The sequence below is a fragment of the Cokeromyces recurvatus genome (assembly GCF_025118155.1).
Source record: "Cokeromyces recurvatus strain NRRL 2243 chromosome Unknown BX663scaffold_36, whole genome shotgun sequence".
NCBI lineage: Eukaryota > Fungi > Mucoromycota > Mucoromycetes > Mucorales > Mucoraceae > Cokeromyces > Cokeromyces recurvatus.
In genome coordinates this window covers 177,503-193,752 of record NW_026251422.1, presented here as the reverse complement: position 1 = coordinate 193,752, position 16,250 = coordinate 177,503, and the positions used below count along the sequence as shown (strand labels likewise).

General features: G+C 31.4%; 7 protein-coding genes across 7 annotated transcripts; 3 read left to right on the top strand and 4 right to left on the bottom strand.

Moving 5' to 3' along the window:
- Positions 1 to 1,743: 1,743 nt before the first annotated feature.
- Positions 1,744 to 4,592, bottom strand: BX663DRAFT_461280 (uncharacterized protein). Its single transcript, XM_051523950.1, has 3 exons — positions 4,228 to 4,592; positions 1,924 to 4,169; positions 1,744 to 1,843 (listed from the first exon to the last, which is right to left on the bottom strand). Exons 1-3 carry the CDS (start codon positions 4,400 to 4,402, stop codon positions 1,799 to 1,801), a joined length of 2,466 nt encoding a protein of 821 aa, XP_051378811.1. The 5' UTR covers positions 4,403 to 4,592; the 3' UTR covers positions 1,744 to 1,798.
- A 500-nt stretch (positions 4,593 to 5,092) lies between these two features.
- On the top strand, positions 5,093 to 5,764 carry BX663DRAFT_555541 (Tetraspanin family-domain-containing protein; the record flags this gene model as incomplete). The annotated part of the gene is made up of 2 exons (XM_051531638.1): positions 5,093 to 5,153; positions 5,253 to 5,764. The coding sequence occupies 2 exons, from the start codon at positions 5,093 to 5,095 to the stop codon at positions 5,762 to 5,764; spliced, it is 573 nt and encodes a 190-aa protein (XP_051378810.1).
- Positions 5,765 to 5,961: 197 nt separating this feature from the next.
- On the bottom strand, positions 5,962 to 7,222 carry BX663DRAFT_523603 (WD40-repeat-containing domain protein). Its single transcript, XM_051529542.1, has one exon. It carries the CDS (start codon positions 7,195 to 7,197, stop codon positions 6,187 to 6,189), a length of 1,011 nt encoding a protein of 336 aa, XP_051378809.1. The 5' UTR covers positions 7,198 to 7,222; the 3' UTR covers positions 5,962 to 6,186.
- A 1,667-nt stretch (positions 7,223 to 8,889) lies between these two features.
- Positions 8,890 to 11,105, top strand: BX663DRAFT_523602 (nucleotide-diphospho-sugar transferase). Its single transcript, XM_051529541.1, has 3 exons — positions 8,890 to 10,153; positions 10,289 to 10,984; positions 11,067 to 11,105. Exons 1-2 carry the CDS (start codon positions 8,952 to 8,954, stop codon positions 10,968 to 10,970), a joined length of 1,884 nt encoding a protein of 627 aa, XP_051378808.1. The 5' UTR covers positions 8,890 to 8,951; the 3' UTR covers positions 10,971 to 10,984; positions 11,067 to 11,105.
- BX663DRAFT_523600 (nitrogen permease regulator of amino acid transport activity 3-domain-containing protein) lies at positions 11,011 to 12,292 on the bottom strand. The gene is made up of 2 exons (XM_051529540.1): positions 11,638 to 12,292; positions 11,011 to 11,546 (listed from the first exon to the last, which is right to left on the bottom strand). The coding sequence occupies exons 1-2, from the start codon at positions 12,174 to 12,176 to the stop codon at positions 11,060 to 11,062; spliced, it is 1,026 nt and encodes a 341-aa protein (XP_051378807.1). The 5' UTR covers positions 12,177 to 12,292; the 3' UTR covers positions 11,011 to 11,059.
- Positions 11,754 to 13,330, bottom strand: BX663DRAFT_231385 (nitrogen permease regulator 3). The gene is made up of 2 exons (XM_051521813.1): positions 13,256 to 13,330; positions 11,754 to 13,097 (listed from the first exon to the last, which is right to left on the bottom strand). The coding sequence occupies exon 2, from the start codon at positions 12,886 to 12,888 to the stop codon at positions 12,142 to 12,144; it is 747 nt and encodes a 248-aa protein (XP_051378806.1). The 5' UTR covers positions 12,889 to 13,097; positions 13,256 to 13,330; the 3' UTR covers positions 11,754 to 12,141.
- A 136-nt stretch (positions 13,331 to 13,466) lies between these two features.
- BX663DRAFT_523596 (small GTPase superfamily) lies at positions 13,467 to 14,638 on the top strand. Its single transcript, XM_051529539.1, has 6 exons — positions 13,467 to 13,545; positions 13,615 to 13,671; positions 13,736 to 13,753; positions 13,823 to 13,844; positions 14,003 to 14,132; positions 14,200 to 14,638. Exons 2-6 carry the CDS (start codon positions 13,624 to 13,626, stop codon positions 14,552 to 14,554), a joined length of 573 nt encoding a protein of 190 aa, XP_051378805.1. The 5' UTR covers positions 13,467 to 13,545; positions 13,615 to 13,623; the 3' UTR covers positions 14,555 to 14,638.
- The last annotated feature ends 1,612 nt before the right edge of the window (positions 14,639 to 16,250 follow it).

The window sequence follows — 16,250 nt, the reverse complement described above, 5'->3', positions numbered from 1 at the left end:
AGAAATACCATATTACTCATGCGAGGTAACTGGGTTTATTCAAAAAAAAAAAGGGGGGGAGGAAAGAGACTTGTCAAAAGTATTTAAATATATAAATGTACATTGATCAATTGATCAATTATAGTTTCAAGCAATTATTTATTCATTATACATGTATTTATATCAAAGCACTTGTATGCATATTCTCTTCTATTGCAAACAAGCTTATTATATTCCAAATGATTTTAGAGATGTAGATGTAGTTCTTTGTTGATGGGGGTGTTTTTTATTTTTTTTTATATGAGAAATTAAATAAATACCTATGCTAAATAGGAATGCTAAAATTTAAATACCATTGTAGTTTTGATGGCGTAAAAGAATAAGAATTGATCCGTATATATTGCATGCACTGAAATAGTCGTGACTAATTTAATTTTAATAAACGGGCTATAAAAAGATTATGTTTGACAGCTTTTAGTGAGAATACATTTAAAGAGAAGTGAAGGTTGTATTCAGTATCTTTTAAATTTTTTGGTAAATATCTGTGTAACTCAAAAGAAAAGAAAAGAGAAAAAAAAAAACTCATGCAAATTAATATATGATATTTTATCCCTGAATTTGGCTTTTTCAGTGTCCTTATACCAAAGCCATTTTCTTTTAGTTTCGTAGCAACACCATGGATCTACTTTGATATACATCACTCCTAATATATTTTGACCATGTACTTGAATTTAAAAATCAAGTGGACAAATTCAATATCTTCTAAGCTACAGCAGATTTCAACCGCTACAACGGTGACTATCTTACCTTCAAGAACCCAGCTTTGCCAATTTTTTTTTTTTCAAACCTAACCTAAAACGAATAAAGACAATATAATGAAGCCTACCACCAGAATCCAACATAAATGCTCAATGAAAGTTCTTTCTAAACTCTGGACCCTTCCCCTTCCCATCCAAAACGCAGTCGTAAGATCTTTCCTTGAGAACGGAGACGCCTTGTCTGAACCTTGAAAAAAAAAAAAAAAAAAAAAAAGTGTTCATAAAACTTGCTATACTTTTAATAGACGTAATTCTACTTCTATACAGACAGAATAGTTCTTCTCTACTCATATTTAAGGTCATTCTTTCCTTCATCTTTTGCTTTTTTTTACCTCTTGTCTCTTATAAGGATTATTTAGTTCCCTTTCTTCCTTTTGAACTAGTAGTTTGGAGGGGGGAGGGGGCGAATATAGTTAAAAAATAAAATATTACGAGGTGTTCATTTAGATTGTTTTATTTTATTTTAATAATAAAATCGTAAACTGAATATCCACATGTCCGCCTTTTATTCAGGAACTGAAAAAAATGATTAACTATAATTTATAACTTGTTTCATACAAGTAAACACGACAATAAGGGCTTTGGCTTTAAAGAGAAATGTCCTTTTATTATCACAAACTTAGTTAGACACACATGGCAGAGTTACCAATCTTTACTGCATATACATATCAATAATATATTTGAAGGCTTCTTTTAATTGTAAGAGTGCGCTGTTGGAAGCTTTTTTTTTATTGTTATTATTATTATTATTGTTATCGAGATATTTTAATAATACATGATTTTTTTTTTATATATGTATTTACAAATAGAAGAAATAAGAATATAAGGTTGTTATACAGAAATAGCTGTTAAATTTTAAAAAAAGAGAGCTTAAAAAAAAAAAGAACTTAAAAAAAAAAAAGAACTTAAAAAAAAAAGAACTAAAAAAAAAAGAGCTTAAAAAAAAAAAAAAAAAAAAAAAGAAAAAAACTTAAAAAAATAGATAATAATTTTTTGATAGATTAATTTGATTTTCTTGAAGGACCATTACTATTTTTTTGCTGCTTCTATAAAAAAAAAATATCAGCATGTGTGTATATTTTTATATTTATATTTTTTTTTTATAAATGTCATCTTATAGACTTACATGATTAGGTACCGAATAAGTGGCATTTTCAACCTTTTTGGGTGCTTGAGAACTTCTAAAATCTTTAATTGTTTTATATTTTTCAAGTAATTGAGCGATACGTTCATTGAATACTAGCACTCTCTTCTTCTTATCTTTACGATAATAATCATATGCCCATAACTTTTCCAAACCATAAAGACTGCCATAATCGTAATCCATTAAAGTCAATTCTTGGAAATCTTCAAACATGTCCTTACGGAAACGTTTTTCAAGACCGTAAGAATAAAGTCGAAATAAACATTCAAGACCATAACGGTAGTTGTGATTAGCATCTTCAACAGCTAAACGTTTGAATTCATTATACATGCGTTTGTTAGCATGATCACGTAAGAAATGGGACCAGAAACGATAAAGAGTATTCATTTCTTGAGATTGCCCAACACCTAAACGTTTACGTTCCTTTAAGGCCTTAGCATGATACTTGTAGTACTTGTGTTGAACGAATCCCTTATCACGTAGGAAGTCAACGCTAGGATGTTGGAAACTACCAAAGGAATGGGCCACGGTATCAACAGATGTAGAAAGATGGCTTTCAGATAAGGGAGATTTACCAAGACTGGTAGATAAGGTATCATGAGGAGGATGGTATGGTTGATCACTAAGAACCCAACCAACATGACCATCATGTTCTTCCTTTTTTGTATCAAGAACAGATAAAGTAGAGTTATTAGATGAGCGTGTAACCATCGATTCACGGCGACTAGGATAGAAACGAGTCGATTTCTTCTTATTGGACTTAACAGGTTTGGATGGTGTGAGAGGTGGTACATCCTTCTTTGCACTTGAACTCAATTGAGCAAAGTGTTTAGAATCCATTGTGCCTACCTTAGGTTCACTTGTTTGCTTAGTAGTATCAAGTCCTCTTTCGTATTGATACAAACCTTCATTGATCATTTCTGCAATTTCATCATTCATTTTTGCACGATCAAAGGAATGATGTGAACGGTCATGCTTACGTTGAGTAACAATCATAATACGAGCCACTTTATCATCATCAAATTCATAATCCTCGTCCTCATCCTCATAATCCTCATCCGAAATATAATACTTCTTGACTGTATTAGGACGACTGCCATCAATCCATTCGTCATCTTCAAACTCGAACAAATCATCATCCGCAGCAGCAGCAGCAGTTGTTGTTGTTGTTGTAGTAGTGGTAGTAGTAGGTTTAGAAGAAGCGGGATTCAAAGTAGTAGAAGTTGATTTTTGAGCAGACTGATTGGTTAAAGAAACTAAAGTTGGGATAGGGGCAGGACCAGCAGGAACAGAGTTTATAATTTGAGGAATACCTGATTTTGTTGTTGCTGTAGTACCTGAAGCAGGTAGCACCCAAGTTTCCCAACCTTCCTTTTTACGTAAAAGTTCACCATTCTCTTGCTTCTTTACTTCCAAGATCTGTGAAAGATCTAAAGCAGCACGTACAAGGGACATATCATTTGTCAATCCTCTAACACGATTGAATCCAGCAATGAGAGAGAGAGGAACATAGCCTTCAGTATCCATTTGACTACGCAAATATAAGTCTTTACAGAGATTATCAATGCTAAAATAATACTCAATTTGTTGACAAATATAAGCTTTTAATGTTTCAGGATCGACATTTAAATAAGCTGAAGGATTAGGTCTATTAAAATAACGAGGGAATCCACCACCACGATATCCACTACTACTACCACGCTTCATACCATTACCACGATTATAATAATGGTTTTGACGATAATGATGATTAGAAGTCTTATTATGATTACTACTGCTAGTAGTAGTAGTAGTAGCAGCAGCAGCAGCAGCAGCAGTAGTAGTAGTAGTAGTAGTAGTATCTTTCAATTCCTGTTGTTGTTGTTCTTCTTCTTCTTTCTCAGAGGAAGAGGATGTATTTATACTGACATCAGTAGCTGCTGATTTGTCTTCTGTATTTGTATCGACGATATGGTCAGTAGAAATATTGGACTTATTCTTTTCATCCTTTGTAGGTACTGTTGTTGACTTGGAACGACCTGCTGTTGCACTATTTTTTGAAGAAGACTTTCTATTTTTGTTATGTCCGCCACGGAAACCAGTACGTCCACTTGTGATAGGAGTGGAATGAATAATAGTAGGAGTGTAGGGTTTCCATTGTCCTTTACTAACTGCTTTAGTACTTGAAGATTTTTTATCACTTGAATTTTCTTCTTGAACAGCCTCTTTAGGTGCGGGCCATGCAGTTTCTAATAATAGATATTAAATTTTATTGATATAATACAAATAGAATATAATAGACTTTACCATTGACAGTACTGTTATTATTAGAAGTTGTCATAGATTGTTTCTTTAATTGCCAAACATTGACATCAGGGATAGGGGCCGGAACTTTTTTAGGTGCTTCATTCTTAGTTTCTGTTGTCTTTTCCATAGTAGGTTCCTGAGCTTTAGTATTTGAAGTTGATGCTGTACTAACCATAATGACAAAGACTTTTTTAATTATTTATATGTTTCCAAATGTGTTAAACAATAAAAACGTGTATGTGTGTGGGGAGGGAGGGGGGACAGCTTTTGTTATTGTTTTCTTTTTTTCTTTTTTTTTTGTTTAATGAAAATTAGTATAGAAATGAATATATAAAAAAAGGGTTTATTTCTATCTTCGTATGTATGTTTTATGTACCACTGAAAATAGAAAAAAGAAAAAAAAAAAAAGGGTAAACTAGCCTAGCATTTTCTTGGGTTTATGAATTGATTAAAAAAATTCTCTATTTTACCCATAAAGTGGCTTATGCAATTTTACAACATTTTGACATTTATTATTTTATTATTATTTTTTACTGCTGTAATCACAATAATAAACTCCTTAGAACAATAAAGGGTTGTTTGTTGTTGTATCTAATAAATTATTTTCTCCTTAAAATTGCAGTAATTTATATATAATAAAAAAAAATGAAATGAAAAACTGATACTTGCCCTTTATCTTCTCTTTTCTTCTCTTATTCTTCTTCTTTAACCTATGACGTGCTGTCAAAAGTATTAACATAGAATAGGAACCAAACTTATATTGTATAACTTATATTCTTTTATTACGTATAGACAGAGTTCAATATATCTTATTTCAACGAATTTACTCTTTTTTATATGCGGATGTATTTTATTATCATTTGGAATGATGGCTACACAGTCTAAAATACAGGATTCCATTCTATATCCTACAAACATATTGAAAAGTAAAAAAAAAAAAAATAAAATAAAAAGAAAAAATGATTACAACTGATACATCCACTAGCAGCGGGAAAGATGAATAATTCAATTTCTATTTTTATTAGTGATCACTATACTAGGCTTAATTTTAGTATTTACTTCTTTAATCGGTATCTTGGGTGGATATTATCGAGAAAAGAAAGCAATACATATTTTATATACAACATGTGTTATATTTGCATTCATTTATCAAATATCAATTGCTGCTATTGTTTATGATCAAACAGCACATATTTCAAATTGGCTTAGTGATACTTGGAACGAATCTACAAAAGACTATAAATTATATGCTCAAAATAAATTTAATTGTTGTGGATTCTCTTATGTCTTGGACCATTCAGTGGCTACACCTACTTGTCTACCTCATCAATTAGTTAACACGAACCAACCCTGCTATAGGCCTCTAAATCACTTTATACAGACTAGATTAACTCATATCTATATTGCTCTTTTTACTAGTTTGGCTATCGAATTATTAGCTTTATGTAATGTAATCAATCTTCTTTGTACTGAAAGAAAAAGACGAGAAATTAGTCCAGAAGATTATATAAAGCAGTCTACCGGCAGACAATTTTAATATAAAAATAAGTTCTTTTACATATAGATATACATCTATAGATTTATATGTATATATACATGCATATATAAGTTCTCGGATTATATACATATACATATACATATGTGTGTGTGTGTGTCCTTTTACCCCCCCTAATTATGTTATTTAGATTATACAATAAATTATGTGTTTATCTGCTTAAAAAAGAAATTGTCTGTATTTACAACAGAACAAAGAGAGTATCGTGACATATGATTAAATACTTTATTTTACAATTTCTTCCTCTCCTCTTCTCTCCTTCTTCATTGTTAACTACATTGTACTTTTTTTTTTCTTTTCCATCCCCCTTTTCTCCTTCCTTTATTAATTATTTCTCCGTTTATTCTCGAAGAAGGCAGTATATTTATATATAAAAAGATTAGGTATGTAACAAAGTCTTTGTGTTAAGCTGAAGTTTTCCAAAGATGTAAAACATGGTCATAAAAAGAACAGGAGGCTATTAAATCAGAATCACAAAAGGACCAATCCGCACCATAGGCCATTGACTTGTGATCCAGAAAACTTGTCAATAGCTCTACTTTATATTCATCATCAATATCAAATACAAATGCACCTGCATGCATGGATGCGGATAATAATCGATTTCCACGTGTTGGATGCCATTTCAAACGCCAAATTCCTCCACCAGGTGTCTGGAAAGTTTGAACAGGAGCTCGCATTGATCGTGTATCCCACAAATAAATAGTTTCATCATAGCTTCCTGTCGCTAACTGATGTTCCTTATGAGGATTGGATTGCATCGTCGTAACACCCATCATATGTCGTTTGTATACAAAGGTCGTGGTTTGGCTTCGTGTATCCCATCCCTTAAATAATCCATCATCTGCACCTGAATAAATAATGTTTGTATTCCAATAATCAAAGGCTGCAATCCATGCCTCTAACTCATGAGCTTGCCATTCGCTTTCAACAGTATACCCCGTTTCAGTAGGTGTCAAAATATTAACATGTCCATTGGAATGTGAAGTCACAACACGCGCATCTTTCTTATTCAATCGACTTGCCCAATCTAATGACAGGCAAAGTACAGTGGGGTCTTCAGTGGCTTGCATATGATCGACAGGTACCAATGTTTGATCATCAAAGCCATATATATGAAACCCACCAATAGAGTCTACAATGCCTAGCGCTTGTTTGTCATTCACTAATGCGTGGCTCCATTTCATGTCTAATACGGCTGGTGTTTCAATTACCTGTTTGGGAACCAGTGGCTTTGTAACGTCGAAAATATAAGTTTTGCCTTTACGAATTCGAACTTTATCTTGTTGTTCATCAGTGAGTTGGTAAGTGCCTACTGCTAAATATTGCGCATGATCATTGAAAGGGCAAAATTCGACTGAATCCGCACTATAAACTGTATCGAATGAAGCAATAGATTGCGCCTGAATTGACATAATTTTTTACTTTGAAAAAAAAAAAAAAAAAAAAAAAAAAAAAAAAAAAAAAAAAAAAAGATTAAATTAAAAAATAAATAAAAAAAATTTGTTTTAAAAAGTTCGCATAAATTCAAAGTATAGTTCGCCTTAAAAAGAAATGACGACCATTGAAACTTTTTGCTTATTGTTAATACGCTTTATTAAGGAGCAGAGGTATTTCATAAAACTCGGTGGTTGATAATAAAGACTTTTGACGAATCATTTTTCATTTTCATGACAATTCAAAAATGTTGTTTCCTTTTTTCTTTTTCCTTATAATAAATGATATTCATATTATTGAGTCATCCTTTTTATAAATACTTAAAACTAAGTACAGGGATCTGTTCATTTAGACACAGTCATTAAAAACTTAAAAAGATTAGCGAGAATAACTTCTATATGATGTTGTTTAGGATCATATAAAGGCAGCTTATTACGTGTATGAGAAAAAATAAATCTTCTATACAAGGTCAAGTTGTAGACAAGGATACATATTTCAACACTATTTAGTTTAATTGTAAGTGAGATAATGTATACATGCATAGCTGAGAACATCCTCCAAGGAGCTAACTAATTACTAACAAATCTCTTGCCGACTATGTCCAGAACTAGTCATTGGTTATCTTAAAATGAAATTCATAGATATTCTTAAAGCTACATAATGATAACTCTTCTGAATATACCTTTGCTACATCAGCAATAGCATTGACCTATGAAAAGGAGTTGTGTAGTTATACAATATATGAACAGTGCAACTAACGACGATAGTTTATTATGTTATCCTATTTGAAAAATAGCCTCTACAATTATGAAAATATATATGTATGTATTTGTCATAAATAAGGAAACGCTATCAAGCAAGTAATACGGATACAAGAAATAGAACAAATTATGAATTTACCTTGTAAAGCTTGCACTATTGATCATCTTATTAAACATTGTATTATTTTGAAGGGAACAAAGGTTGCAGAAGTATTATAAATTTTTCTTGGGCAGCTATGTTGAGTAAATTCTAATGATTTGCATTATATTAAAGTTGATCTTAATATGATCAAATCGTACTTCAGTTTTGAACAGACTATTTATTAATATATTTGACGAGAGAGTAGCTATAAGAAATTTTTAGGATTTATATTGAATAAAGAGAGAATATTATTTTTAGCTGTTATAACAAATTGTTGGCATCAATTATATATATAACGACACTATCTATAATAAACATAGTTTTTTTTACTAAATTTGAGGACTTTGGATAGCTACAGAATATCTAAAAACCAATCTTTTTTTTTTCTTGATCTGCTATATAAATTATACTAACTTCTTTAAAATCAGAAGAATTGTATTAAACAATGATACCCTAAAATCAATTCTCTCTTGTTTCTCTCTCTCTCCTCCCCTTATTGAATGTCACAAAGTGATTTTTTAAAAGTATATTATGTAATAAAAATAGACTTTATAAATATACATTAATACTAGCAGAAACATACACAAAATATGTGTCAGTTGTATCTGTTTTAAAACCTTTTGATGTCATCCCCCGCAGAGTTTTATTTGTTTGCTGAAACAAGCATATTACAGAATATTAAGTAGAACATGAATAATAAATATATTAGATATTGTATTATATCAAAATAAACTTTTTTTTATTTTATTTTATTTTATTTTTTTTTTTTTTTTTTACAAAAAAAATGCATCATATCTTTTACGTTTATACTTTTCTTTCTCTTTAAACAATGATTATACATTGGACAGTGCCGTTAAAAATCCTTTATTCTATTATTATATCATCTTTCTTTGTATTGCCTGCCTTGATAGGATATGCTTTAAGACTTGAAATAACTCGTAGATCATTTTGGGTGTTGGGCGTTTATGGGTCTGTTGTCTTTATGTTTATTTTTTTACAACTCTTATTTGCTAGTTTAAATCGTTTATTCACTTATTATTATGCAAGACGATTACCTAATGCAGTATCTTTATCAACCTCTAGGGGGACCAAAAATATCAATGAAAAAGTAGCCGAGATTGAATGCACCAACGGCAATACGATTTCAAAAAATACTGCAAAACCGACATTATCCTCATCTGAAGTGGAGGGAATCACAATAGAACAATCTCCCCCACTTTCTTCTTCAATGCTAAAATCATGTCCAGAAACGATCGTATCTATGGATCAAGAGACTATGAATGAAAAGGCATCAGCGGGTCGTCCTGCAACGAGTATGGGTTTAGCTGTGGTTGGCTATCGTGAAGAGCCAACTCTATTTAAGAAATGCCTTCAATCTATCAAAGAACTCCAATATCCAGATCCATTCAAAGTGATTGTCGTGATTGATGGAGACGCACCTGAGGATAAGGAAATGGCACATGTCTTTCAAACTGTCTTCCCATCCAGTCCCGTCATGGTCCTTCCTGAGCTCCTCTCTGTTTCCTTTCAAAAAGTTCGACAATCGTCCAAGGAAGAAGATTTAAATGAATATTATAATCAACTTTTACGTACTACGTATACATTACCTACTCATTCGATGCCTGTCTGCTATATCCAACCCCATCGAGGTAAAAGACATGCAATGTATACCGCCTTTCGTGTCTTGATGGCAGCTGGTTGTGAGGCTATCATGACAACAGATTCTGATACCAAATTCGATTCTCAAGCGATGATCGAAATGGAACGTGCTCTTTATTGGTTTCCCAATATAGGTGCTGCTGCTGGGGATGTCAGGATCTGGAATGCAACGGATGGTGTTTTATCTTTTATGTCTTCCTTAAGATATTGGATGGCATTCAATATTGAACGTGCTGCACAAAGCTTTAATCGTTGTGTGACATGTGTCTCTGGACCCATGGGTATTTATCGATCGTATGTCTTGCAAGAAATCCTTGATGATTGGATTAGTCAAACCTTTTTAGGTATGGAGTGTACTTATGGTGATGATAGGTAAGAACCAATAAAATAATAATAGTCCTTCCTTCCTTCCTTCCTTCCGCCCTTATTACACCCTCTGCTTCTAACTCTTATTATTATTATCTTCATTTGTATGAATAAATATTAAAAATGGTTATATTATTGTAGACATTTAACAAATCGTACTTTATTACAAGGCTATCGTGTCGTTTATACACATCTTGCCTTTTGTGAAACCGAGACACCTACCGATTTCCTTCGTTGGTTTAAGCAACAGACACGATGGTCCAAGAGCTTTTATCGTGAACTATTCTGGAATATCCGTAGTCTTCATAAACATAGCCCATGGATGGCAGCTGAGCTCTTTTACCAAGGCATTTATCCATTTGTCTTGTTGTTTTCCATCTTTCAAATCTTGTTTAGTAAATCGCCTTTTGTTTTATGTGTCTGGTTAATCTCGTTGGCCTTGATCGCGACTATCAAGACCATGTATTCAGTTCTCATTACTTGGCATCTTCAATTCCTTGCCTTCCCATTTTATTCCATTTATTATATGGTGGGACTTGTGCCTGCTAAGCTCTGGGCCATCATCTCTCTCTGGGATATTGGCTGGGGTACGTCAGCGAGATCAGCCTCAGAAAGAAAAGTAGAAATGATGTTATGGACAAAATTTAAAGAGGCATTACCCGTGATGATATGGCTTACTGTCTTATTAGGTGGTGTAGCCTTTAATGTGGTTATCTATTTGGGCCAAGGGGATCGTATGTCTATTCTTGATTTCTTTAGTATAGATGATAATGTAGCTGATCCTAATTCTATCGTATTTTATCGTAATCCAAACAACTTTTAATCATATATTAACCAGTAAATAATAATAATAATAATAATAAAAAGAATGGAAATAAAAAGAGGTTTATTATTATATACATTTCATATTTATTAATAGTGATAGACAGTTGCAATTCTATCTCTATAATATTTCAACACTAAACCAAGCTGTCTTCTAGAGATACCTTCTCGATAAATAATTTCTTCAATATGATATTGCCCATTCATATAAGGCCTTAACCTTTCAAATAAATCTGCTACTTCTTTAGGTGCTCGTTCATAAGTTAATCGCTTTAATCGATTTAATTCAAGGTCATTTGGACTACCGTTAGTGGGTAAAGCATCTTCTGATTGTTCCACTTGAGGAGTTTCCTGACCTGATTTCTTTTCTGGCGGCTCAAGTAAAACAAGATACATATGTAATTGAACAACGAGATCTTTACGTATAAGATAAGTGATGGCCTCCAAATATTGATTTTTTAGCTCCTTGATATGATAGACTTGATGGTATTGTTGAACTTGCTGTAGTTTTGATAATAAGACAGACAAGCTCAAATTGGGAATATGTAAGTTAAAATCAACTTCAAGACTTGCTATGCTATAGAAAAAAAAAAGAGAGAGAGAGAAAGAGAGAGAGAGGAGTTAGATAGGAGAGATGACATTTTCATGTTATATAAATATGATTTTACTCATCTAGTTTTGCATTTGGGGAAACAACATATATATTTCTTGTATTAATTGTATGAATCAATTTTGCTTTTCGCCAATAGATCAAATGTGCGGCTAAACGATATATTTGTGCTAACGAACAATCTAAAAGAAAATGCAGCTCTTGTAAACTTTGTGTGGGAGTTAAGATCTGTACTAATTGAACTAAAGTGGGACTTGCATCCAATGGCATATTCTTAAGAACTTCCTCAGGGTCCTCTAATAACAATAAAGTGTGATATGGACAAATGACAGGATAATTATCATATTCATAACCAGCCACACTATAAATATCCATCAATGAGGATGCATTATCTCTGGTCTTTATAACGTCCATACCCACTTGATTGTCATGTACAGGAAGTGTAGTGTTGCCTCGATCATGATTCATTATGGGTATTTGAAGTGACAGATCAATAAAATCATTAATGATTACATGGGCTGCTTTATTAGCTGAAATGGCTGTATAAATTTCACGTATGTCTTTAGCTAGTGATGATGCTCGTAAAATCTCTTTCATGACTTGATTGTATGGAGTACCTAAAAGATAAAAAGCCTTCAATTATTAGAAAAATCCTTTTTTTTTTTTTGTTAATACCTTTATTAAATGCTTCTTCTCTTAAACTTAATATCTTTTCAATCTCTAATTGAACATATCCACATCGAAGTTGCTCATATCGTAAAGCAGATGAATATCGTAAAATGACGTTTTTATAAAGAGTCTCTACTTGTGTATTCAGTTCTAAATCTGGTGGAGACATAACAAAGACAACATGAAATAGAGTCATGTGGATCGATACTGAACCAGAAAATAAATCTAATGTTGATATACGATTTGTATCTTGAACATCGTTTGATTTTTCTTTATCTTCTTCCTTGGCATCAGAATTTTTTCGTGGTTTATGAATTGTAGAGGGTGAAGGTGAAGACGATGAAGGTGAAGAAGGATTCGAGGTTGTTGTTGTTGTTGTTGTTGTGGCTGTAGAAGAAGATGAGGATGATGAGGATGATGAGGAAGAAGTAGACGAAGACAGTGAGTGTGTTTGTGAAGGTGATTTTGAAGATAAAGGAGATGTCATTATTTCATCTTTTTGTTCACCCGTTTCTTGATGAATGGAGCTTAAACTGACGGGATGTCCAATAAAAGTTAGATCATCAATAGTTAATTGAAATTTACGATCGCATAAAGGTATTCTAGGAGCTAAAGCATCAGCTAAAAAGGAAACGTCCATATTAAATACCGTATCACGACCAGCAAAGGCATCCTTTGTATTCTTCTCGGTTTCATATTGTTCTGTTTGATTGATTGTTATTGAAGAGCCTATAACAGAAAAATCATCAACGTTATGTTTATTTCTGTTTGAAGAGGGTCGTTGAGGATCTTGAGGGTAGCTAAATAAAAAGTGGTGGCCTCTTGTTGAATTTACTACAAGTAAAATAGCTAATAATGAACTCATTAGCAAAAAAAAAAAAAAAAAAATTAAAATAAAATAAATAAAATATAAACAAATAAAATATAATAAAATAATCCTGCCAGTGCAAAGGCGCAAATAAAATTTAAAATGCTACAAAAGGGAAAAGTCCAGTAATCAATTTTACTTTAACGGATATTATTTGGTTTTTAAAATTCCGACATCATTTTTGGTTAAGATGTATAATGAACAAACAAAAAAAAAAAAAAAAAAAAAAAAAAAAAAAAAAAAAAAAAGCTAATTTTTTTTTTTTCGTTTTGCTCATTTACACATTAACATAATCTTTTTTTTTCTTTCTTTTTATTTTTTTTAAAAAAACAAAAAAAAAAAAACTAAATAAGAAAGAAAAAAAAAAAAAGACGAAAAGATCGGTCTTTATATACATTACTGCTATTTAATAAAGAGTCTTTAATTTAGGTAACTCCTTTACAATTCGAATGATTTGTAAACAAAAAAAAAAAGATCATTAATCAGTTTTAATTTTAGCAAACGAAAATGATGTTATATAAGCTTGTTGTTCTCGGTGATGGTGGTGTTGGAAAGGTAGGATTCTATTAAACTTTATTTTACTTTCTTGTACTCGGTTAACCACATTTTCATATAATAGACTGCGCTTACAATTCAGGTAATTCATACTTTTTTTCTTTGAATAGACTGCATATAAACAATATTAAACTTTTATATACATTTGCAGCTCTGTTTAAATCATTTTGTTGGTAAGAAATAAAGATATAATCTACAAAAAATCTTTTATTTAATGTATAATATAATTTCATTGTTATTACTATGATAGAGGTAAAATATGCGTGTGCATAAAAAAAAAAGGAACCTATTTATTTATTTATTTATTTATCTTTTCTAAACAATTCATATTAGACTTATGATCCTACTATTGAAGACTCATATCGTAAACAAGTCGTTATTGATGATCAGCCTTGTATTTTAGAAGTATTAGATACAGCAGGACAGGAAGAATATACAGCATTAAGAGATCAATGGATTCGGTATATAATAGATATATGTATATCTGTATTGAATTATACACTCTAAACTCATATTATTCTAACATAGAGATGGTGAAGGATTCCTATTGGTTTATTCAATTACCTCTCGTTCAACTTTTGATCGTATTGAACGCTTTCGTGATCAAATATTTAGAGTAAAAGATGTTGATAATGTGCCTTTAATGCTTGTTGGTAATAAATGTGATAAAGTAACAGAAAGAGAGGTAACAAGAGATGAAGGATATGCAACAGCAAAAAGATTAGCTTGTGATTTTATTGAAACATCTGCAAAGACATGCGTCAATGTTGAAAGATCGTTTTATCAAGTTGTCAAAGCAATTCGTGCTCAGAGAGAAGGTTTTCGTGCAGGTCCAAAAGGGAAGCCTAAAAAGGAAAAAAAGAGTAAATGTTTAATTTTGTAGTCATAATCTTAATTTGAATATGTAGTTAATACGATTATTATTAAAAGAATTTATTTATTTAAAAAATAAAATAAAGTAAAAAATATAATAAAAAAAAATAAAAAATAAAAAATAAAAATGACAAATAAGCACGTTATACTGTAGCCAGTTCCAAAAAAAAAGGAGAAAATAATAAAAGCCTCTCAGGAAAAGAGACAAGAGGAAACAAAAAATCAGAAGCAGTATAACTCTACTTGTCTATGACGAGGATAACATCTAATACACTAGCTTAACGAGGAAGTAGCTGATGAAATAAATAATCCTATTTCATGTAAAATGATAATACAGAGTGTTGAACCAAGGAGAAGTTAATTGTGAGGACTTTAGATTGTTTCAGTAGGCAGCTGGTTAAGGAAAGCAGAGGATCAGTAATGGTGAATGACAGCATATTAAGTCAACGGTACAGATATGGAGACATTGAACAGGGTCTTCATGGGTAGTAAAGTTATTATATAGATAACAAAGACATGGCCAAGGGATACAATTGAGAAGTCAACCCAAGACGTCAATGAAGGAATTGACTACGCTTAATAAAATTGTTAAAAATTGAAGAGCTATTATAGAACAAGCTCTGGATATAAGCATAAGCAATATTAGAAAAGATGAATTACATAATACAGGACAAACTATAAGCCTGAATATATAATAAAAGATATCATATCTTACTGTATATAACATCTTATAAATAATATAATATAACCCCTATTGGCATCCAATCATCTAAATGAGTCAACTAAATAAGATATCGTATCAGTTCTATCTATTTATTTTTATAGCCCTGATAAAGGATTCAAGTCGTTTTTGATCCACTATAGTAGACATAAGGAACATACACTCAGATCAAACAATTTAAAGCCTCAATCAGATCATTATAACACTCAGTAGATAATCCATAGATCAGTCCTTTGAATCAATAAGACGTGTAAATTTGAATACTAATACTGTTTCATGACTCATGTTCTTTGATTCAGAATTCATTAGCATAAATACAAGTAGTTGGTGTAGACACGAAATAGTCTTTATATCATTCTTTTTTACATTGAATAAACAAGTCTCAAACCATACGTCCTTTTGTTCTCTTTCTTTTCTTCTTTCTCTTTGCTCTTCTTTAAGCCATATCATCACATTTACCATGCACATTATTTGAACCCACATTACTGTTATATTTTTTGTCAATTATCCTCATATATGTGATAAACGACTTTAATGACTTTATTCAATATAGGATTATCCATATTAATTACATTCATTATACGGATTTTAGTTTCGTGCTGATTGGAGACTAGCAATTAAGAACTTTTCAAAAGCTTCAGCATCTGTCATATTAGAAACACTCAATTTTAATTTTTAGGGACTTATGTTTACATTAATCAGAAATAAATGATATTAGCTTTAACGTTAGAATTCGTTCTGAAAACATCAAAAATCAAAATTGCCTTTTTTTTTTTTTTTTTTTTTTTTTTTTTTGACTTAAAATACGCCCATAATTCTCATTTCAACGATATATAGCCTCAATCCATAGGTTCTTTGTCTTGTAGAATTCACTAAGGAAGTACCAAATTTGCCTGTTTGGTCATTGTCACAACTCCTAAAGTTTTTATAGCTCTCTACATATCTTACCCAACTACCAATGTTAAAAGGATTCATAGATCTTTTA

Bases quoted from the DNA above. Each gene is read 5' to 3' on its own strand.
- BX663DRAFT_461280 (XM_051523950.1), bottom strand. From the start codon at position 4,402: ATGGTTAGTACAGCATCAACTTCAAATACTAAAGCTCAGGAACCTACT. The intron at 4,170-4,227 runs GTAAAGTCTATT...ATCTATTATTAG, and splicing joins TAATAACAGTACTGTCAATG to AAACTGCATGGCCCGCACCT. The intron at 1,844-1,923 runs GTAAGTCTATAA...TTTTTTTTATAG, and splicing joins CTTATTCGGTACCTAATCAT to AAGCAGCAAAAAAATAGTAA.
- BX663DRAFT_523603 (XM_051529542.1), bottom strand. From the start codon at position 7,197: ATGTCAATTCAGGCGCAATCTATTGCTTCATTCGATACAGTTTATAGT.
- BX663DRAFT_523602 (XM_051529541.1), top strand. From the start codon at position 8,952: ATGATTATACATTGGACAGTGCCGTTAAAAATCCTTTATTCTATTATT. The intron at 10,154-10,288 runs GTAAGAACCAAT...ATATTATTGTAG, and splicing joins TGTACTTATGGTGATGATAG to ACATTTAACAAATCGTACTT.
- BX663DRAFT_523600 (XM_051529540.1), bottom strand. From the start codon at position 12,176: ATGAAAGAGATTTTACGAGCATCATCACTAGCTAAAGACATACGTGAA. The intron at 11,547-11,637 runs GTAAAATCATAT...TTTTTTCTATAG, and splicing joins CCAAATGCAAAACTAGATGA to CATAGCAAGTCTTGAAGTTG.
- BX663DRAFT_231385 (XM_051521813.1), bottom strand. From the start codon at position 12,888: ATGGACGTTTCCTTTTTAGCTGATGCTTTAGCTCCTAGAATACCTTTA.
- BX663DRAFT_523596 (XM_051529539.1), top strand. From the start codon at position 13,624: ATGATGTTATATAAGCTTGTTGTTCTCGGTGATGGTGGTGTTGGAAAG. The intron at 13,845-14,002 runs GTAAGAAATAAA...ACAATTCATATT, and splicing joins CTGTTTAAATCATTTTGTTG to AGACTTATGATCCTACTATT. The intron at 14,133-14,199 runs GTATATAATAGA...ATTCTAACATAG, and splicing joins TTAAGAGATCAATGGATTCG to AGATGGTGAAGGATTCCTAT.